This window comes from Mercenaria mercenaria, chromosome 2 (genome assembly GCF_021730395.1).
Source record: "Mercenaria mercenaria strain notata chromosome 2, MADL_Memer_1, whole genome shotgun sequence".
In the NCBI taxonomy this organism is placed as follows: Eukaryota; Metazoa; Mollusca; class Bivalvia; order Venerida; family Veneridae; genus Mercenaria; species Mercenaria mercenaria.
Genome location: NC_069362.1, coordinates 65,152,216 through 65,176,124, shown reverse-complemented (window position 1 = coordinate 65,176,124; position 23,909 = coordinate 65,152,216). Strand labels below are relative to the sequence as shown.

Here is a 23,909-nt window from a genome sequence, read left to right as displayed (position 1 = left end):
ACTCCTTTCAGCACAATATGTTTGGTTGTTTATTACGATACCTTGAGCATAACATAATAATTATGTCAGTAAGTTTGCACCGCAGAACATTTTCCAGGTACCCACATTTTTGGAGTTTTGATAGAAATAAAGTTCGCCCAAAATGTGTGAACGAATCTTTTTTATGTTTATGGATTAACGTCGTTGTATTTTGTAATACACCACTTTCACCGAAGTAGCCGTCGAGGAAGACTAAAATATAGAAAGTAGGTAATTCAGTTCAAACAGTAGAAAGGTTTAGGCAAAGTGTTTAGGTGTTACCACGCAATGGTTCTATTTTACACTTTATGAAAATAGTTATTATATGAAATGTCATGGACTAGGTAGACAATCCATCTTGTAATGACTGTGTAAGTTATAGGCATGTTGCTTGTAAGCAGGCATGTTTTTTAATGATAAAACAAGAAAAAACACAAATTGATAATTATATGTTGAAAGTTCTGTGTAAGTGATACAACAGTTTTTTTCTCAAAAAGACTACTATGTGAATACGGACATATTTTTCTTGCTAAGATATACAGAAAAGCTTTCTGACACAACCAAACCGTGACCAGCAGCTGAAACACTCTTCATAGAGTATCCTAGTGCATTGCATTATTAATTAGAGATAATGAATTAGCTTTTAACTTAGACGTAATGGGTACTGACAGGTGTCCAATTGTCTAAGTCAATTAATTTGCTTTTCCTTGAAACAGACCTGATTAAATACCTATATCAAAAGACAATGGTAAACGATTAAGGGTTTATTATCATACCAGCAGGATGTGAAAGGATAAAGAGAATGATGATATATAGCATTTCTTGCGGAACAGTTTAAAAGTTGTAAATTGGTTTCCTTGAGAACTATATATTCCGTTGGAGAATGTGTCAAGAACTTGATATGGATCAGTGATGCATGCGAATCTCAGAATGATGCTCAGTCTTTCCACTTAAAATCAGTTGGCATGTATACCACTGTGGGAAACAGAAAATTTAACAGTTCTATCGAAATGTCGCGGTTTTTGTCGTATATTTTAAGTGTAATTAGTTTTAAAATGATATACATCAAGAATCTATATATTTTTAACAGATTGCCTCAGTTCTTATAATCATAATCATAGCTAAACTTCTTCCAACTTACATTAAATCTGCAGGTCATCATAATACCATTTTCATTTGAAAGGGAAAATGATGAGTGTTGCTCATTCAGTTGTTTTACTATATACTTAAATGAACCAACTAATGAAGTTACGAAATTTCAGTATATATGCCGCAATTTGCAGACGTCGTCCTCCTATAGACAAACTGTTCCATTATTTTTAAAAGATAACAGTCCCATTTAAGGACCGCTCCCTGAAAAAGAAACAATAACACCGTGTGTTCTATATTTCTTTTAGACGCTACAACGTTTCTTATTAGCATGAGTAGAGGCTCAGAATGTAGAAAACGATTATTTTCAGCCTAGGCCACGGCAAGTGTCATGTTTGCCTCCACCGCGTTTAGTGGAATCTGATACTGTTGGTAGCTCCAAGCATTGAATAGCTGCCGCCGACTTACTGTTTCTGTTTAGACGTGGATCTTTTTGAAATATGTAATTGTAATATATTTTCCCATATCAGATTAAAATCATTGCGTTCATATTGCCCTGCTACATTTAACAAGAAATGTGTTATCTAACCCTTAAAAGGAAACGTTGTTTCTTCGAAGTTTGTCTTTGCCGCGGAGTGCTTTTCAGATAGGTAAACTTGAATAATTCTAGAGAATAGCGTCGTTATTGAATGATTTTGGAAATTTACAACTAGGAATAAAGAAAATATACTTCTATAGCAACCGCTTTTGTTTGCCTGCGTGACTGTCATGATGCTGTCGTTACACTATAACTGTTGGATAACACATTATCTTACATATCTGATTAGATGTTTTTCGTAATTTTACGATGATTGCATAATATATTGAATATAATAACTTCTGTTTAAGAAAAAAAAAATTCCACATACATAACAATTGTTGAAAATGAAATTAATTTCCTTTCACTGTCACGTCTTTATCTGAACAAAACGCAGAGCTCCGAAAATAGGCCGCAATATACATAATCGTTTTACATATTTATACTGGATGTTGACTTTGTGATTTTGGACATAACCATGTTCCCTATCAATCTGGATTACTATCAAGATCTGGCAATTGCAAAGTCGCATAATCTTTTTTAAGTAATTGATACTGGCAGTTAGTCAATTATATGTGAAACAACTAGTTTCATGGTGGAGTTCAAACATACATAGAAGACCTAATAATGCCTTAAGATTATAATACATGTTTGTATATTTGGCTTAAAGAAATGATCGGAGAACAGAATTATATGTTAATATTTTTGAAAATGAATTTCATAAATTATTTGTTTTGTATACTGTAGTTAATGTGAAACCTGCTCAATTATATTCTATGCATTTGATATAAATGCTATTATGTGTTTACATTTAAAATGCAATATCGTATTACGCTAAGTGTTATGCATAGCTATCTCTGGAGAGTGCAGGGACCTAAATAAATTTACTTTTCGGTAGAATACCTGTTATTTCTATTTTTTTGCAACAGATATAAACATCTCCAAAGATTTTCTGAGAAAGATGCACCAGGGAGGTGTTATTATTCTGATAAGTAGACACACAATTGTAAATATTCAGATGAAATGCAAATCGAATAGTGAATTTTCATTTTCAGACCTTTTCCAATAAAATTGTATTCATAAACTTTCGAAGTAACCTTTTTTATCTGTAACATAGTTTTGAATAAGTTTGCGTCTAAAACTATATTTGTTCCGATATAGGGACTAAATGTCCTATTATCGGTGATGCTCAAAAGTATCTGCTCGTGCAAAAAAAGATGCAACAATGTAATTTTGTTGCTTTGGTCATGATGACATCTCAAGTTGATAATTCAAGAATATTTTTGTGTAGATCTAGTAAACAAATTAGATAAAAAAGAGTTTGACAAATGGAAATGGGTTTCCTGAGACCTCATCGTAAACACACTGTCTGACATTCTGTAAAACTGAATTTTCCAAAGAAAGAAGTATTTAAAAAAAAAGAACTGATTGTTTCAAGCAGTTGAGAAATGATATATTAAGAAAATATCAATAATGCAACAAATATTTGGACAAACATACAGAAATACGATTCTCATTTCAAGAATTGTGTTCACAGTTATGTTTTCTTTGATAAATTCTTCTATAACAGTTGACAACAATCACAACACCACACGTATTAAGTATTTGTTTACAAAGGCCACGTCTTCCCTTAAACACTTAACACGTCCTTAGTATTTGTTTACGAATGTCACGTCTTCCCTTAAACACTTAACACGTCCACGTCTTCCCTTAAACACTTAACACGTCCTTGGTATTTGTTTACAAAGGTCACGTCTTCCCATAAACACTTAACACGTCCTGGGTATTTGTTTACAAAATATCACGTCTTCCCATAAACGCTTAACACGTCCTTGGTATTTGTTTACAAAGGACACGTCTTCCCTTAAACGCTTAACACGTCCTTGGTATTTGTTTACAAAGGTCACGTCTTCCCTTAAACGCTTAACACGTCCTTGGTATTTGTTTACAAAGGTCACGTCTTCCCATAAACGCTTAACACGTCCTTGGTATTTGTTTACAAAGGTCACGTCTTCCCTTAAACGCTTAACACGTCCTTGGTATTTGTTTACAAAGGTCACGTCTTCCCTTAAACACTTAACACGTCCTTGGTATTTGTTTACAAAGGTCACGTCTTCCCTTAAACACTTAACACGTCCTTAGTATTTGTTTACAAAGGTCACGTCTTCCCTTAAACACTTAACACGTCCGATGTATTTGTTTACAAGCCATCCAGCTGGCTTACGGAAGGTCGTTGGTTCTACCCAGGCGCCCGCTGGTGATGAAATAATGCGAGGAGGGGCACCTGTGGTCTTCCTCCACCAACAAAGCTGGAAAAGTCACCATATTACCTGTAATTGTGTCGGTGCGACGTTAAACCCAACAAAATAAGTAAAAAGTTCACGTCTGCTTTTACACACTTTACATGTCCAATGTATCTCATACTGAAATGAAAACAAGATTCACCGTTTACTTACATGACAAATTTTCGTTTAAAAGTGAAGAAAAACTGGAATATCGCAATATTGATTTCACAAAATGTGGTACTAATGTATTAGTTACACGAGGTTTGGCTATGACACAGTAAGTTACCCAAGTGTTAGCTTTGAATTGTTATGACTGGGTTAGTCACATAGATCTACTTGCTGTATTATCAGCCGACATAAAACAAAATACATTTATTATTGCTTTAATTAAAGATAACAAATTAGCTTTTAAACCCGAGAGACATATTGAGCACTGAAAAGGGATCGATTGACAAAACCATTTAATTTTAAGAGCCATTTGGTTTTCCTAGAACTTGAGCAGATGAAATATTGCCGAACGATTAACTTACCAGCAGGATGTAAACAGATATGCAGAATGATGATGTATAGATTTTCTTGCCGAACTTTTGAAAATGTTATGGGTTTACTTGAAAATTATACATCCAGCACTTGAAATAGTAGTACATGCGAATCTCAACTGTTCAGTCTTAAAACACTTTTAGTAGCACCGAAGCAACGGTGATCAATTCACTTTAGTACGTGATTCTGTCGCAATGTCGCATTTCTACCATTTTACTTTTTGTTTCGAGAATGATTAATTAAAAAGGGATATCCATTAACAAATGGCATCGTATAAAATAACAAATATCGATCTTGATATGATTATAAAGAGTTGTTAAATTACTTTAACTTTACATTTGTCATCGTAACATTATTGTCCCTTCACTTTTGCCTGCCGATAAAGGCTGTTGCCTTTGCTAATAAGAAGGATAATCTCAGTAACGAAAATGTCTCTTAGAATTGTTATGAAACTCATATTATTATTCAACTTTACAATATTACATACTGTATTAGATCAATTGCAAACATCATATGAAACAGACAGAGCTAATACAAAACATAACTGAGCCAGTATGAGTAAAACAGGGCCAATACGAGAAAAACAGGGCCAATACGGAATTCAAGCATTTTGATTGGTTCAAAAGAGAGGGCCAATACGGAGAAGTCACTTCCGTCAAATTTTTAAATGACGCCATTTTGTTTTACATCAGAGTTATAAATTACATGTTTTTTTCACATTTGACAAAAAATCATCTAACATGTTCATGTAATAACCAAGTATGACTGCGCGGGATGTACGTCTTCATTGATTACAACGTTCCTTTGCTTATTCGGTATTGTGTAAAATGTAAGTGTTTCCTGTCAGAAATTCTGGCAGTTGTCAAGGGAAATAATGAGAAAATACAGAAACTCAGATTATTTAAAAGGATGAGACTTATCTTTAACAGACATTTTGATAGTGTGGACTAATTGAGCAATGATAAATAGCGATTCAAATGCTGGAAAGTGGATGAATAAATTGGCGAACAAGAGTGTCAGTTGTGAACTGCAAACAATTTCGGATAAGAATTAAACGAGGCATAGGAGTGTATACTATGTGCTTGGTTGGTTGTATTATCTTGATCAACACATAAGTGTACAATTTTGTGTCTCGTTTCCTGCAGCCTAAAAGGAAATGACTTTTAAAGCAGTTCTATCACAGTTCAAATGATAAGATAACTCACTAAAGAAAATAAATAAGAATTCAAAAAAAAGGTAAGTTCTAGTTACTCTTGATTATATCACATCAAAAATATCTCTCAAAATTATTCTCAAGTACCTACATCATGTACATACAATTCTTTCTGTTTTACCGGCTAAAATGATTATGAACTCACAGAGTTCTTGTACTGTTACAAGAATTGTATTGGACAAATAGCAAGGCCAATATGAAATTGCTTGATTAATAACATTATATTATTTAAAGCTTAAATACAGAATACAACTAATTTAAAAAACACTGTCAATAAATCAAAATGAAACTGTATTTATTTGTTTTTGTAGACTTTCAATATTGTGTTGTTTGAGTGACAAAGATACTGATTTAATATTAATTGTCACTGTTGCATGTTTTAACAAGAAAGTACTAACTTTGTTTTGGATGTCACTGTTCATTCAGTGATTTAAGACATAACAACGTAGCCTGTCAAACTGGATTACTATCAAAACTTGGCAGTATCAATGTGAAAAATTTTAAAACAATTTAAACTTACGGTTTTTTTTATACATTTGTATCAGCTGGCTTCCTCATGGGGCTCAAACATTCACGATACCAATAATGCTTCCGATTGAGATGTATGTGTGCATTTGTTGGTATAAGAATGGTTTGGAAATACGTTTGAACATTTTAGTTTTTATAGTTTATTTCTTTTAACCTGCCTGTTTCTAGTCTACGAGTTCGAAATAAATGCTTTTGAAACTGAATGAATGTCTGACAAAAGCAGAGACCATTAGATTTTACATATTTGCAGACAAAATCATCTGGAAAGTAAATGCAATATTAAATTCCTTAGTCAAAAATCATCACGAACAGATGTGGCAATTTCAACATACAAGAAAAATTCTATTTAATGAATATTTATCTGTTTTGGTATATTAGAAATATAAAAAGCAAAGACAATGTCTATCAGGAATAAATAAACATACACAGAAAGAAATAACATTACTTTTAGACATTTTCTCAAATTCAATTCACAGAACAAATATTTATTAACGTAACAAATGTAGTGAAACGTGTACATGACATTTTTATCAGAAAAGAAGTAATAATACTTTACTTGATAAAAAACATATGCTAGGATTGAAAATACGTGAAAACTAAGGTTTTTTTTCATATAACCGTTAACATGCATTATTTTGGCTTCTGGTAACTTTGTCCATAGAATCCATAAAATGTTCCTATATAAATGAGTTCCATTTCAGCAAGTGGAAGTGGACGTGAGGGGTGTTGTACTTTTCATTACCTCTGGTGAAAAGTTTTAATCAACCCGGGTTTGCTATTTTGGTTGGCTTCTGTGCTTCCTGGAAATCTACCCTAACCTTTTATCTTTCGTAAAATGATTCCAGTAACCGTACTGGTGACCGTAAAAATGACCGTAATTGGTCTCAGCGGTGTCATTATTAAATGCCACCCAGTACTTGAATTTAGCGATGCTATTATTGCTGGCGTGTAGAGATCATTTAGTCCTTAATTTTTCTTATATACTTCCGCTTAAGTCGGTGCTTAAATAAGTATAAGTGAGGAGTGTGACACTTTGAACTTCCTGCACCACCAAATGATCTTCATATACATTTGATTGAATTTATATAACCTTTCTTTCAATGCATGGTACACTTTTAGGTCTTTCCCACTGGTCACATTCTACTGTCCAAGGCTATGACAAGGTACCTGGTATTCTGAATATTGACAACAAAATACTCTTTGAAAGATAATACTATATAAATGATCCCTTGAAGACTCTTATTGACTGGTTTTACATACACACACGCGCGCGCGCACGCACGCAAACACACATGCACGCACACACACATGTATAAAACATACAAAGCAAATCATAAAGACAATAAAACATATCAAACAATTAAAAGAGCCTAGTGGGGCATCGCCTTGGAACGGTCAGTGGCAAAAAGCACCATTTGGAAGCTTAAACAGGTGAGTAGTGCGCACCTAACATCACTCGTAAAATCCATCATGTTCTAAGTCACTGAACAGTGTAAATAAAAGTTATCCCCGCCAGCTGATTCCTTAACACACGCAATGGCAACAGAAGGCATATAAAACACAAAAATGCTCTTGTAAATATATCATAAACAAAGCAAAAACGTTAAGAATCAAAACACGCAAGTACTCAATGCCTTAGCAAAAACATAGATAGCATCAAGAGAAACACCAGTCAGAGCCCGATTAAACTGTGCAAAAGCCAGATATCAAGACAGCCTAGTCTCATTGGATTTAAGAACTTCATATTATAGAGTCATTCACGTGTTCCGTCAGACTCAATCAAACAGGAAAACGTAGCGTTATAATAGTAAAAGGGTTGAACACCAAACATTCGTTTTTCCCAAAACAGTCGGCCCATTTTGTCTCTTTTAATAAAACGTATTAAAACTTCACCAAATACAGATCGAAAACTGCTATAATCCAAAGTTGTACTTTTGTTATCAACATTCTCAAAAAGCACGTGTTGATAAACAGGCTATTTACGCAATTTACGAAAAAGGTAGCCTTACTGACGAAATTTGTTTGTTATATATTGATTAGGTTCTTCACAATCATCGATATGACTACATACTCTGGCAAGGCGATTGAATTAAGATATGTATACTGTTGTATACCGTTATATACCGTGATACTCCATAAAGTCAAGTTCGTGATAAATCGTGTTGTGTCAGTCAGAAATCATATTTTTTTCACCATTATCATAGAAACATTTCAACATTCCTTGATAATTATAATTGCTGCTAACGGGTCGCTCTTGTATCTACTCTAAAATCAGTGATAAACAAGATAACACTTCTTCATTAATCTTACAATTATTTTTTCTAGTAAAATATTGATCATAATAGTGTATGGGTCATTTTCTTTGCTGATTTATTACGTGCATCTCAGGAAATATACAAAATTGGCTCGCTTATAATTATTTACGGACCTAGATTGCTGAATGCGCAAGTATTTTACAGACATTATGTTGACTTGGATATTTCATGTTAAAGCATTCATAATAGCGAGAACAAATAATGCAATTTGATGTACCAGATAAGTTACAAGCAATTTAATTGGTTTTTCTTGATAAAATATTAGAAATGACAGAACTTATGATAAAATACAACCGAGGAGTCATCGTAACTTTAATAGCTTTGACTTGAAATAGTTTCCATCTTCGTCTTAACACCTAGTCATCCCGGGAGATTGTGGGAATCTATATACATTTATCTTTCCGCTAGAATACTTGTCTTTTTCATTTCTGTCCAACAGACAAAAGCGGTCTTTGACATATCCAGGAGGACTTTCTGAGAGAGATGCATTAGGTACGTGTAATTATTCCGCTTAACAGACAGTTCATTCAGCTTAGTCATCACTAACAGTCATTTTAAATACGAAAGGGTGGGGAGATGTTTTAGATGTAATGCAAATCGATTTGTAAAATTTTATTTTCAGATGGTTTCAAATTTCCTGTCGAAGTACACTCCTTCTGTAGAAATTATTTTAATCATTTATAGATTCTGCATTAGGTATACTGGCAGACTGTCAGACTGGAATTAGGCAGACTGTAGTATTTTACGAGTGTGCAGATTTAACGTCTCAAGTCCAGGTTTGTTGTGTGCAGGTTGACAATATTGATTAAAAAAATCTGTAAAAAGATCCTTTGGCAGTATAGAATCCAAACAAACAGTATAATAGCAGACTCGGTTTGATTGAGTCTGTTCATGATAGGTAATGAAAAATGCAACACCGCTCACGCCCCAGCACAGGCTAAAGCGGAAATCTGTCACACAAAATTACATCAAGGAAAACAGTTGTTAGGTAAAATTGCAAATAATTCTATATCAGTTTACGACAGGCAATGATTTCTTCTACCGTATTCCGATATTTAAAACCTTCTATGTATAGTGCAAGGCTATCAAACTTTTCAATATGTGTTCCCAAAATTGACATGCTAACATTCTTTTATACCCAATGTTCCAGAAAATATTTACCCTGAATAAGACTAGATTAACTGGATAGTATGAAGCATGCCTTGATGTTATCAGTCTAAAGTCTTATTGACATATGTTTGACTTTGACCTTGCAAAACGAGATATTTTTGAGATGATTTATTTGACGTTCCATGTCTTTGTTGTTGCACAGTAAACCGCAAGCAATCTCAATACGACGATTTATATCAGTCTGCACATCATTTTCCTGACCTTACACAAATCGTCTGTTTGTAATATCTGGATTTTTCTAATAAATCGGAAATCATCAAGAAAATATGGATCAGAATAGATACATTCAAAATTAGAGAAAAAGCAAATATCTAAACTTGCTAAGTAATGTTTGACTCCGCCGGCAGCGACACAATATTGAACATTTACAGGTTTAAAATGCATTTGGCTACTACGAGTTCATTAAACTGTATAAAATTAAAATGAAACGCTATTGTACCACTCTTCCATATTAATCGTTTTCGATTGATTTTTATAACAAGGAACTATTGCTTTGAAACTATAAATTATTTCAGACATGAAATCCGATAAAAGTAACAATATATGATATGAAGTTAAAGCAACACGCCATGCTAACCTGTTATTTGAATGAAATCCACATCTAGAAACGCTGCGTGTGAACTTGATAGAAAATGTAGAGTTTGCGTGATTTATTTGCACAAACGGTACCTATTTACGTGAAAGGAAATAAACAGCGTTGCATTATTTATTCAGAAAACACAAACAGTATTGGTATCTGCGAAAAGTATTTCATAAATTCCTGGAAAAAATCTTATTGCTTTACGTATAAACAACAATGAATCTTTTATATACTGTTATATTGATAAGGGAACATTCAGTTGATATTTCAAACTTAGTTTTTCTCTGGACTCTATAAGTAACTAGTCTCCATGGCAACGTAACACGACGTCATCAATTTAGTATCTTTTTTCCTGTATTTTTATTGAAAAACTACTTGCCACTTAGGTTTTTTCCAAGTTTTCCCAAGGATGCGTTAATATTTTCATGAATTTTGAGTATTACGCCAACAACATTATATACAGAATGTGACGCCATGAAAATGTATGGCAGTGAATTTGGTTTCGTCATTGTCTGAAATGGAAGCAATAGCAGTTTGTGCTGCTGAAAAAAATGTTATACAACACTTCAGGGATAATGTCCTGAAAAAATCAACACAACATTATAACACTAGATTGGGAGGTTTAAAAGTGTCTCACGACTTGTGGATCAGCCGTCAAAAGAGGAGAATGTTACGTCACAGTTTGAAGAGGAGAATATGACGTCACAGTTTGAAGAGGAGAATATGACGTCGCAGTTTGAAGAGGAGAATGTGACGTTACAGTTTGAAGAGGAGATGTTAAGTTACAGTTTGAAAAGTGTAGAACTCCTTCATAATGGTAAGGATAAGCGCATCATATTCATCAATATCATACATAGGTAGTATCTAGACCGTCTTTAATTGTTGATAGAAAAATTGTGGTCTAGAAAAAGCACTCGAACACGAAATGAATTTATTAAAATGAAATGTTTTAAAACTTAATCATTGTGTTGAAAATAATGTCAACAACAAATATGCAACGTGTTCCTATATACAGTTTTTTTTTTTTGCTTCTATAATTACTTATCGACTTGTTGTGTATATATATTTTTCTGATTCTATTTGTCAGTTTCCACTGTTAATCTAACATTGGTCAGTGACAAAAGAGGTCAATGCCACCAAATATAATGGAAGAATAATATGGCCATATAGAACAATCGATAAAAATATTAGATTTTATCAGATATTTTCTGATTTGGTTGTTTTCATGTTTATTTGTTTGTTCCTTCCGTTGCATAATATCATTTTAAAAGAAATCTAGAAATGGCATAGAACGACTTCATATTTTGTCCACAAAGATGTTTGTAACGTCACTGACATTGTCAAGTCGTGACGCAATTCACGTGACGGTAAAATGGATAATGGATATAAACCGGTTAGACAATTGAAAAGACAAACTATATAGAGTATTTGTACAAAAACAAGGCTTGTGACAAAATTGAAATTAAGGCGGAACAGGGATAAATTACCAGTATTGTAAATATATAAGAAGATCATTTAGAAACGTAGATAATAAACAGACGTTGTTCGATCCGGGTCTGTTCATTAGAGGTAATGAAATGTGCTAACTCTGTATTCTTTTAGACCAGTTTAAGCGGGAACTCTTTTTAAGACTAAACTGAATTAGAAGCCAAGTTGAAATGTATTATTCAAATTTCGTTCTGAGGTCTATCTGTTTTTGTTTTATATTTCCTTGCTTTGTAATTAGATTAGACAGTTCCTTGTTCCGTTTTCCTGTATCCTTTCCAGCATCATGTTCTCCAGTTTTTCTAGGAAAATGTGAAAAATGAATTAACTGAAAAGTAACACGTATAAGCGCACACTTCCATTACTTTCTAAAGGATCACAAAAAGTATGTATAATAACTTTCTTGCAATTTTCGTCGTGTTTAATCATCAGAACACTCAGTAGTTGTGTGACTTCAACACCTCCTTTGTAATTTCCCTGGAGTGTATTTAAATTTCCTCTATTTCACTTCAACGCCAAAAACAATAATTGATGTCTCCTTCTTATTGTTGAGTCTATGCATAAGTTTAAAACTCTTGGGTCGCCTTGTTTGGTTTTTGTAGGATGGTTAATATGACGCATATAATATTTGTATATTCTGGTATCTATTTCATTTGTAGAAAAAACATGTAGACAGACGACATGCCTTAAGAAGCTTATTTCTTTGATATTTCTTATGTATTTTCAAAGCCTTCACCGAACATTTTTATTCTTACTTCCCGAATTAAATCACGTTTGAGCACACATTCAGCTTTCTTTCATCTTCATTCATATAGCATTTAAACAATATAGATCTTGATAATTATGTTCAAACCTTTACCTTTTTCTGAAAAATAACAATATCAGGGTGAAAAAATTAAATAACACTTGCTCAGTACACAGAGTTATATGAATAAATACAGTTTTGTAGTTGCCGCATTAATTTACATGGACATTTAAATTTCACTTAGAATATATTTTGAAATTTCCAGATTTTTACTTTATTTTACTATAGTAATTTTATCTACTTCGCACTAGATTCTCCATTATTACGTTGATAATTTCAAAAGATGAACTATAACCTTAATGTATGTAATGCATTTTTTGAAAAAGAAATACATATCGTCACCTTAGTGCAAAAAATGAATAAGTCCTTCTTTAAGTCAATGCAGTTATCCGCTTTTTGCACTGAGGTGACGATATACATACATACAAGGCTTTAAAAGCATCCAATAATTTTTCATATTATGAAACCTTTTCTTTCTGTGGCAAATTGAGTAAAACATTTCTGTCCGTTTTCATTTAAAAAGCATCTGTCTTCTGTTTGCATGTTTTCAGTGTGCAATAAACTGTCAAGAAATGACAAATTGCTTTTGTCAAACTTTAATGTGAATTTAAAGTCCTGAGAAAATTTATTCAAAAGATCATCTATCTTTATATTCAGGTTTTCAAAATTCAACATATCTCCGAGGAAAAAATGTAACGCAAACGAAGAAACCATCAATGTGCCTATTGTATGGTAGACAACAGGATGAAATCTAAATGAATCATTCTGGTAGTCTATAACAGAATAACACATTAATTTGCCATTTTTAGGGTAGCTAAAAGGGTGAACTGTAAATGCGTTATTCCCGTGGTACGACACGGGTTTTGGGCCTCCATTGCCAAGCTTTAAAGTCGCTGACGTTGAATCCCTTGCCCCTCACTGATGTTGGTTAAAGCCTCGCTTGAGGCGTAAAATTCTTCATGTGAGAAGTCATCCAGCTGGCTTACGGCAGGTCGGTGGTCCAAACCAGGCGCCCGTCTTGGCCATGAAAAGCTCGAAAGCGGCTATATGATTGTTTCGGTTTGATGTTACAACAAACAAAAAGTACATCTTTATTTCTCTATCAACGTTTTTCAAGGTACCATTGTAGTTAATAATTTTATGTACACACTTTCTTTTATCTTTGCAGACGCTTTGGTATGCCGTGTATATTTAATTTCTACATATCTTTATTTCTTTACCATCCACAATTTTAATGTAAAACGGTCCTTCAAGATGGACACATTTTAAATTTTCCTTTTTTATCAAATATATATGCATGCAGTATGTTTTAAACTAACCGATATGTCACTCAGATATCTAAAATAGCGTATATGTATGTATGTGTCTATGTATGTATGTATGTATGCGCGTGCCAATTATGCATAAGGAAAACAGTGTGCAAAAAAGTATGCATTTAAAATAACTTTGGAAAATATAATTACATAATGGTAAACATAAGTAGTTTGTGCTTTGTGTATCCTTTTTAAAGGTCAGTATTTCATTTTTTTAAGAAGAAAAATGTTTGGTTTTTTTTATATTGAACCCTTTATTTATAAATATGCATTAAAATTCATTGCGCGTTCCCATTGTATCTTTCACACAAACAAGGATTACAATATCTAAATAATATGATATTGAACAGTGAAAGCTAGCCGGGAGAAATATTCCTTTCTCATTTCTGAACTCTGCTATTTGCTGAATGTGTTTTATCCTGAAAGCGTTCTTGTTTGTTTTTAGTTTTTATAATTAAAGACGATTAAAAGTTTGTCAGAAACTGTCTTGGGCGCTGCAACAACTAATATTGTCTTGTAAATCACCAACAGTGTCATTGATCAAAGTGTAAAAGCCGACCTGGAATTCACATCACCAGTTCATTAAGCCAAACTCGATGCTATCACTTATGTTATTGAAATAGAAAAAATGCTTCTTTATACGGGATTAGATATCTGAGAATTCTCTATTGATCTAGGTTTAAAGTTTGTCGCAAAAATCTAGAATTGCGGTAAAAGTTTTGCGTGTTAAAATGTAATTACACGCTGAGTGCTGGAAGTGGAGAGGAACACTAACTTTCAATTTATCAGATAAATACCAGAGAAATCATGTTTCCTCTCATCCCTTCCAAATTTATTAACAGCATTAAAGATAATAAGAAGTGACATTTGTTTGTAGCTTATTTGGAGTTAGAAAGAAAATTCATTTATCATCAATTTCTTTCCGAAATTGCTGTCTGCGACTAAATCAATGGGAGATTAACGTTCGTTCTTCATATGTTCGCATGAAGTATTTTTGTATTAGGAAAACATATCCTTAGGACGGCCAGCACATATTTATGCAATCTCGCCAGGCACATGTATATTTTTGACAACACAGAAAATGATGTCACTCGACCTTCAGCTATTTCCGGAAGTAAATAAAATGAAAGTAGAAATGCTAAACTTGAAAACGAAAGCCGCATCTTGATTCGTAGATAGTCAGGGGTCACGCGCAGGGGTCACCCCGTCTAAATGTATGCGCGTGGACTTCTTTTTTTTTTTTTTTGCTTTTTGCTATCGGGGAGCCAATTTTCAGCACTTTATTACGAATTGAAATTACCTGGGCTTTAGTACAGCATGTCAGCTTTTAAACTATGAAAAAATAGTTGAGCTCTGGATAAACAGAAATCCCACAGGGGTCCGTAACGAACCAAGGGTACATCGATAATTTTGGAACTTCATCAAATCGCTCAGAATGTCATTTTTGATGTTGTCTGAGAGTGTGAGTATATGACACAGATGTAAGATATAACCGTATTTGAGAGCTGCAGACCTAGACATTTCGGAAATATTTTCAAAATAAGTTTCGTGTAATAAATGTTGTTTCTACGGAAGCGTGAAAGGGCCATCAGACGCTAATACATTTTAGTACGTTAAGGCTGCGGAAAGGATATATGATATGGCAAGGCAATTCCACAATGTAATATATCACCATGTGTTGTCAGTATACGATAGCCATGTGTTTGGCGTTTACCGCAAACTATTCCCTCGTGCATTTATTTGTTTAGCTAAATGTTTGCCGCAGTGTGAGATGTCGTCCATGGGGACTGACGTTTTTGCCATGGTTTTAGGTGTCGTCTGCTGGGACAAATACGCCTATTACACTTACAAAATACGTTTATAATTACATCTGTTCAAAGTCTATTTATCGTCGAGAGGTTTGTCATTAGCAGTTCTATCGCAAATGATGCTGGTCAGTTTGCTGGATGAGAAAATATCGTAGAGAGAATTACACTAACGAACTTAGAAGACAATCACTGTATAATTTGATAGGAACAAATCGGAACTTTTTCCTGAGAATTGAAATAGATTTTGGTGTTTTGATTGACATTATTAATGCTTAGTCACTAATGGGACACATATTTATAGACTACTGGAGTCGTATCAGATACTGTAATTTTGTAAACTTGTGCGTAATGCACCAATAATTGTAACAATGATGTGGTGAGTATTTGTTGCTTTGGAGAAACGTGTTGTGCTTCTACCAACAGTACAGTGTCATTAACTTATTTAACTGTCAGTTGTTATATCATATTAAGCCTTTGTTGGAAAGCTATTTTCTACAGAATTCAGCAGCTTATTAATGTTCCGTTGCCAAAATAATCTGTCCAGTTAAAGAAAATGTATGTAATCTATTTTCAGGATTTGATCAGGAGTGTCCGATCGACTGGGCAATGTATGAATCGGTGTCTAAAGAAAAGGCTCTCATCAAGTGCTTGCTAGAACGATACAGCAATTACACGACGGTCGGACGGCCAGTAACCAACACTTCAGACATGATAACTGTTGAGTTCGGTCTAAGTCTTGTACAAATCATGGATGTAGATGAGAAAAATCAGGTTCTAGAGACAAACGTCTGGTATACGTATGTAAGTTCTTTTTACCATATTTTACTCTGAATGCCATAACAAAACCCCAGTAAAGGTACCAGATCTGATTGGATTCAGATCCAACTTGAACATCTGAATTTTAGAAGAAATCGTCTGGAGTTTAGATTAAATTGCTCTTAAAGAGTAAACATTACTTTGGACTATTTTATGCTGAACACCAAAATTATCCCTAACTTGAAACTATTCAGCAGTGGTTTTAGCATTCATATTAACATACTGATCCTATTTTCACTGTATCTGAGTAGCCAGTTACCTTCCGGACACATACAATCTTGTTTTGACAGGTTGAACAGTTCAATACGCAGTCAGTGTTCCAAGCTGCGAGACAATTTCCGTCCTAATACAGATACTGAAAGCATGTCCGATACACATGATTCTCCAGTAATTTCTATTTCACCAAATTTGCCAAGATTCTCAGCGTTATGATAATAATGTCAGACTATAATCTGTAAACAGTGCCAAAACTCTGTCTTTATAATGCACTGTGTCTGACAGACTTCTTCCGTTAGGTAGCACTAAATTTGTCAAGAACGAATAACCTGTTTACTGCTCTAGTTCCAATATTAGAATTGGATAACTAAATAAAAAGGGAAAGAACAAGTACAATTACTGAAAGAATTTAATAGACCTGTCACAAATAGAGCCGAGGACTGCACATACAATTTGATATCGTAATGTGTTACATATGGTACTTTTTAAACCAATGCACAATACATGTACTTATTAGTATAAATCAGTGTGAACTGGGAGGCCACCACCAACATACAAAAGATAGACATTGTTTACGAAAAATTAGTTACAGAAGACAAGTTGCAAATAGTGCGGTACGTAACCTAAGAAAAAAAAGCAGCACTGGAGGTTTCAACACACTCTCGGCAAACTAAACTGCTTTCTATTCCTAAATGCGACTTGTTGGACAAAACAGTTTAAATGAAAAAAAGTCCAGTTTTACTAAGTTCTAACTAGACCGGTGTACAATGAATTTGGCTACATACGCCAATGTTATATAAATATTTTATCGACGTTTTTAATGTTTGTATGTACTTGATGGATATACGTCTGCCAATTAGTCTGATTTATAAAATGATGAAATCAAACTTAAAGCGATCAGATTGCTGTTACTTTAACTTATCAATTTAATAAATGAACACAGTAACATGGTTCAACAAAATTGCAGTTCCTGGATTTTTTAACTTGAAAACTTGTTTTGGTCCTTCTCGGCGTTGAAACTTTCTGACAACATTCTCTCAGCCTGTAAGGAAAGTCTCAGACAACATTTCAGTATGTAATGCCAATGCAATACAAAGTCCCCTACTGGAAGGCAACTAATTTTATCTACTGCAGTATAACATAATGATCTGATATCTTGCTGTATGTAGTTTAAATGTTATCCATTCGATATGCTGTAGGCAAAGGTTGAGATGACACTTGTATAATGAGCAATATCAAATTGCTTAGAGAATTGAAATGACATGAAGTCTTTCTGGATTATATATGCATATTTCCTCGACTGACAGAAAACTGAGATGAAAATTAATCAAGACAATATAGTTATAGTCTGCTGTCTTGGGGTTAGCTTCAGAGACTGATTACAATTTGTGTTGGCAACGGATTTCTTTACTTACCGATACTGCTGTAATAGAATGGAGAAGCAATCAGACTGAATTATGTGTTTTTGGAGCAGTGTCTTTACAGGAAAATCAATTATAGCATACGGAAATGTTTTGTCTTACTTATTTTCACCTTTATATAGACTGTTTGTATATTTCCATCAATTTGCCTAAAACTATTCTTCTAGATACAATAATTTGACAGTAAGGAGAGAACTTACAGCCAGAAAGATATCGATAACGGTCGATGTATATACTTCAGACTAAATGTTTATATTGCAGTGTATATAAGTTAAAAGCTTTGAGATGGGCTAATATTGAATAATTTCCCTAATATTTCACAATTGTGTTACGGTTTTCTCATCGATCAAACGTCACTGTTAAGATTTGTATAATTTAATCGAAAGAGATTTCGAGCTTTTCAGATCTTACGAAAGCCGATTTCAAAATTAATTCACTCCGTAACAAGAAAATCAGTTGATATCATTGAAGTTTTCTTTGCAGGAAAGAATTTAGAGCCAAGAAAGAAGTATAGTATACCCTCGCGGTCAAACAACTTTTACATATCTTCCATCTGACGCATTTGCAATATTGCAATAATATCTCAGTGCTGAAATTGACATAACTAGGTTAAGCATAGTTTTCAGCTATTGTTTTCAAATGACACTCATTTTCAAAGAGGGACAACTTTTAGAGAATATTTAATGATGTTCTTTACCAACTATTTCTTTGGCCTGGTAATATACTACTAAACCTTAAATACTGTTGACAAACAGCAAACAAAAATCCTTACGTAGGTACATATATGTAAAGAACTTAATAGAATAGCCAAATGGTTGAGGTCGCTGACTTCAAATCACTTGTCTCTTACCGATGTGGGTAGGGGACGTAGAAATATTTATGTGAGGAAGCCATACGGCTTACTTAAATAAGGTAGGTGTTCTACCAAGGAGCCCGCACGTGATGAAATAATGCATTCCTCTAACATGAAAAGCTGGAAAGCCGCCCAATCACCTATAATTGTGTCGATGTGACGTTAAACCCAACAAAAACTTGAATTGTATGTTTCATAGTTAAAATAAAATGAGAACTTGTAAGAAACACGTGTAACACTCTATAGTAAACATTCATTACTAGATACACACGCAACGATACAAACCCTATTCTTTGATAGTCAGTTTACGATCCATCTACAAAACATACTGGTTCCAGTAGGTGTGTGACTTGTCATTGTAGATCAACCATTTATAAACGTTTTTCATTCCGAGAGACATCACGTGTCGGAACAATTTTCCGGGCACGGTCTTTAATCTTGACAGTTTGGATAGTTTTAAACTTGTTTTCCGGTGGAAATAAAAAAAATAGATAGATATTTATTCAGGTTTTATCACACATTAACAAATTATTAGCCTAGAAGTTGACTAAACATTTATTGATCTAAAAAAGCTGAAGGCTGATATCAGAGAATACTGTTTAAAGTGCTACTTCATGATCCAAAGATGTGAACATTCATGGGTAGGACATCATATTCCCTGTAGCGGCCAACATCATTTTATAGTAATAAACTCTGTGGTCAGTGTTGAGACTGACTTAAAAGGGTCCTCCGACATTATGAAGGTTCTTTACTTTTTAAGTATAAAATGAAGATGCAAACATTCGAAGGTTTTATCAAATAAAATTTCGTAAAGCTTTACATGTCACCAATATGTAAGATACATTTGTACGTTAAAACAGACTCTGTCTTATACGGAATGATACAATAAAAATCTAAGTTTTAAAGCATCTGTCTAATACCGAATGATACAATAAAAATCTAAGTTTTAAAGCATCTGTCTTATACCGAATGATACAATAAAAATCTAAGCTTTAAAGCATCTATCTTATACCGAATGATACAATAAAAATCTAAGCTTTAAAGCATCTGTCTTATACCGGATGATACAATAAAAAACTAAGCTTTAAAGCATCTGTCTTATACGGAATGATACAATAAAAATCTAAGCTTTAAAGCATCTATCTTATACGGAATGATACAATAAAAATCTAAGCTTTAAAGCATCTATCTTATACGTAATGATACAATAAAAATACAAGTTTTGAAGCATCTGTCTAATACCGAATGATACAATAAAAATCTAAGCTTTAAAGCATCTGCCTAATACCGAATGATACAATAAAAATCTAAGATTTAAAGCATACCTTGGGTGTTTAGACTGAAACCTGCCTGTTGACTTATCGAGGTGTTTTGATTTTCTTGAATTTCCATATTATAAAAAGCACCTGCACTTTGATTAGACTAATAGTATTTCTGTTGTGTTCGCAATTATCAGATCTCCCCCCTCTGTTACAGTACATTAGATCATATAAAATCGTGACGCAAGGCCATCACTTTGCTAATATTGAGAATTAGTTTAATTCAAAAAAAGCCACTTTTTCTTTGAAACCGAGAACATTTTCTGACACGAATTTAGTTGCTACATTTCAACTTTAATTCGATTTAACAAGACGTTTCCTTTCCCCCTAATTTGCTTACACACAGATAAATCCAATTTTATCACTTTTTACTGTTAAATTACTGGTAGTTCTCAGAATCATTAATTGATTGAAGTGACACAGTAAGAGATATAAGCGGCCTAAAGTCAAGAGACGTAATGTAGTATAAAAATTGTTTCGAAAGTTGTGGAAAACAGGGCTCATTATACATAAGCAGATGCAAAGACTAATCTTCTTCCGTAGTGTCACTGTAATAGTTTTGCGGCAAAGAGAGTTTTAAAATACAGCTATGTTGTTTGATTGACAAATGCAAAGTTACGGCGAAACAGTCCTCTTTAAATTGAAATCATGCAATCAGGTCTTACTGTGCGTTGCTAGTTAATTGATGCGACTGTTTTTAGCACTTATATAAATGATTTTTTTATTTCATTCTTTCCTCAGATTTAATGTCACAATGACATAATGGGCCAACTGCGTCTTTAAAGCTCAAACTTCATGAAAGAGGCTTTTCGTAAGCCTGCAGGATGGCTTTCGCGCATCAAAGCCAGAGGTCTTTTATAAATATCTTTAAATAACTAAGAGGAATATAATTGGCTTTCAATGGTTCACATTTTGCAATTTCGGGATACACTGTGCACTGTACTCTTGAACAATTTAAGCCTTATATACTCATATACTTATATACTTAAGTCCAAATATACTGGTACTAGTAGAAGAAGTGTCACATACGTCTGCCCTTTCTGAGTAATGCCACCTTTTCGACAAAAACATCCGGGAACACGGTCATTATTGTTGGCATTTAGACAGTTTGAAACTGGCTGTCTACTGTAACTGTCATCGTATATAAACCTGACAGTGAAATGTACATTGAAAATACACTAATTGTAGATATGAGAATGGACATATATGGGTACCATTGAAGTTGTAGTACCTAAGTGTTTTGAAGAAACCATATACATCGGTGTACATACATACATTGTACTCCTTAAAACATTTCGAGGGCTTAGCGCAAAACTACTGTATCTTGTTCTTTATTTATATACAGTTACAATAGTTTTGCACCAAGCCCACGATTTAATGCCAATCTTTTACTTCCAACTAGTGAATTTATTACACAGGCTATACATGACAGGATGTATGCTGAATAAAAGTATAATGATATACATGATTTACACATACATGATACATAACAAGAGGTGGTTCTTAATATAACTCATCCCAGAATTAATAAAAAGTAGTTCATTTAATGATTACTTATTTACTCGCGTTTCTGTTAACATATACATGCTCTTAAAGTATGAGCTAAAATTACCAAGCTAATCTATCTAAGATACTCGTTAAAAGTAACATGTTTTGAATAATAGCTTGTGGTGAAACAATAAATTCCGTCAAAGCTGTAAAGATTGATGTTACAAATATAAACACTATTAATATAGAGAATACAATACTGGTTTGAGTGTATGCAATGTTGTGGAATAATAGGCTTTCATTGATCAAGATCTTCCATCAGTTATCAATGTCAAATTATGAAAATTGCCAATTTACTTGTAAGAAGGTTTTTTGTTAGTCTGAATTTTGGCTTAAGGGAAACTAAGAAGAGCTATTGTTTTTGAAAATTGGTATTAGCACTGGGAAAGGTTTAATGTTATTTCTTTTTTACACTATTTTAGAATGCCAGTATTCATTAACAGTAACACTACACTTAAACCATAATATGCAACAATTTTGCGATGTTATTTCATAGTTATGAGATTCAGTCTGGTTGCATCACCAGGGTATGATTGAGAAATACAGTTCTGAGAGTTGTCACACATAGTCAGACCTATTTCAAAAACGAATACATAAATGACATTTTAACCACAAAAATACGCCGAGAAAAGTAGGGTTCATTTATCTTCTACTTTTTGTCTGACATGTCAACACTATACGAAAGCTTCGATAAAGATATGGTCACATATGGAATAAGGAATAAGGATTTTTTTTAAGATGTCTCATTTGAAATGCTATCAAAAAGTCAATTTTATGCCCACAATGAAATAAAAACAGAAACTTGCTTACATAAAACATGAAATTGCAATTTTTACTTTAAAGTAATGATGGCTGATTTTTATCAGACTAGACCGGAAGTGCTGCTTGATTACCAAGATCACATCTTCAAATAAATAAGCCCTTGGGAAACTGTTGTTGAAAATCAGTAAATAAACTTACAGACCGTTTCCATATTCTGCAAGTAGTAATATTTTTGTTAAAAATCCTGAATATTGTTTTATTTTCTATTTATTTTGAATTTTGTTTCTAATAGAAAAAAAACAAGGATGAATATCCAATAGTTAAAGCCACTTTCCAAAACGGCAGCCTCCCCAAAGCGCAATCCACAGCGTGCGGACATGCACAAGACTAGCACACATAAACAAGCACAAGCAATCACACGAGGACAAACGAACAAATAAAAGAAGACTTCTGCAAATGTTTATAAACAGTCGAAAATTTAATCAAAGTACCTTACATATAGTGTCATTTAAATCGAGAATCATCCCAGTTTAAGAACTTTAAGGGTTTGTCTTTAAATATTTTAGTTTAGTTCGTCATGTGAAAATGTTATATAAAACCAAAACTTTGCACTTAATTATTCCGTTTTAAGAAACAATATCCTGAGTTTATTAGCTGAACATTGATTTCTAGCTGTTCCATAGATATTTATTTCTGTTTGAACGTGTTAACTGTCAATCGCGTTTTCATATAAAATGTACCTAATGTCGGTTTATTATAGTTACACTCCTTTAAATAGTTTACTACTTCATAAATATGTCGTTTCTAGCAGAATGCTGTTAACTTTCATCAAAGTAACCGCATTATACTTGCAGTATATATTTCATTAAGATTCTAATAATGACTACCAACGAGGTTATTCTATTAAAAGAACAACAGTTTGACAGAACAATAGCAACACATGCTTTTTTATGGTATGATGAGTTTGCTTAAATTGCTGGCAAAGCATGTATTATTATAAAATCGGCGTATTCTATGGTGGCGGATTTCTGCCAATTCGTGTTTTCGTGTTGGCGGGGCGAAAACATGAAAACACGTCAAGTATCTTATTTGTCGAGTTTTCGTGTTTTCTGTTAGACATGCGCACAACAACTGCTGAACTGAACATGACGAAGGACTTTTTCTTGTCGTGCCCGAAGGCTAGCTCAACCCTTCTGCCAAATATTTATATTTTACTGGTAGATGTGGGTTCTTTGGGTGCTACACATC

The 23,909-nt window shown here is 33.5% G+C and overlaps 1 protein-coding gene across 1 annotated transcript in view; it reads left to right on the top strand.

Annotated features, from left to right (window-relative positions):
* Positions 1 to 23,909, top strand: part of LOC128555182 (neuronal acetylcholine receptor subunit alpha-10-like) — a 111,667-nt gene that overhangs the window by 51,872 nt on the left and 35,886 nt on the right. The window contains exon 2 of the mRNA XM_053536779.1: positions 16,301 to 16,527. Within this exon, the coding sequence (XP_053392754.1) occupies positions 16,301 to 16,527 (227 nt within the window). The remainder of the gene's footprint in view (positions 1 to 16,300; positions 16,528 to 23,909) is intronic.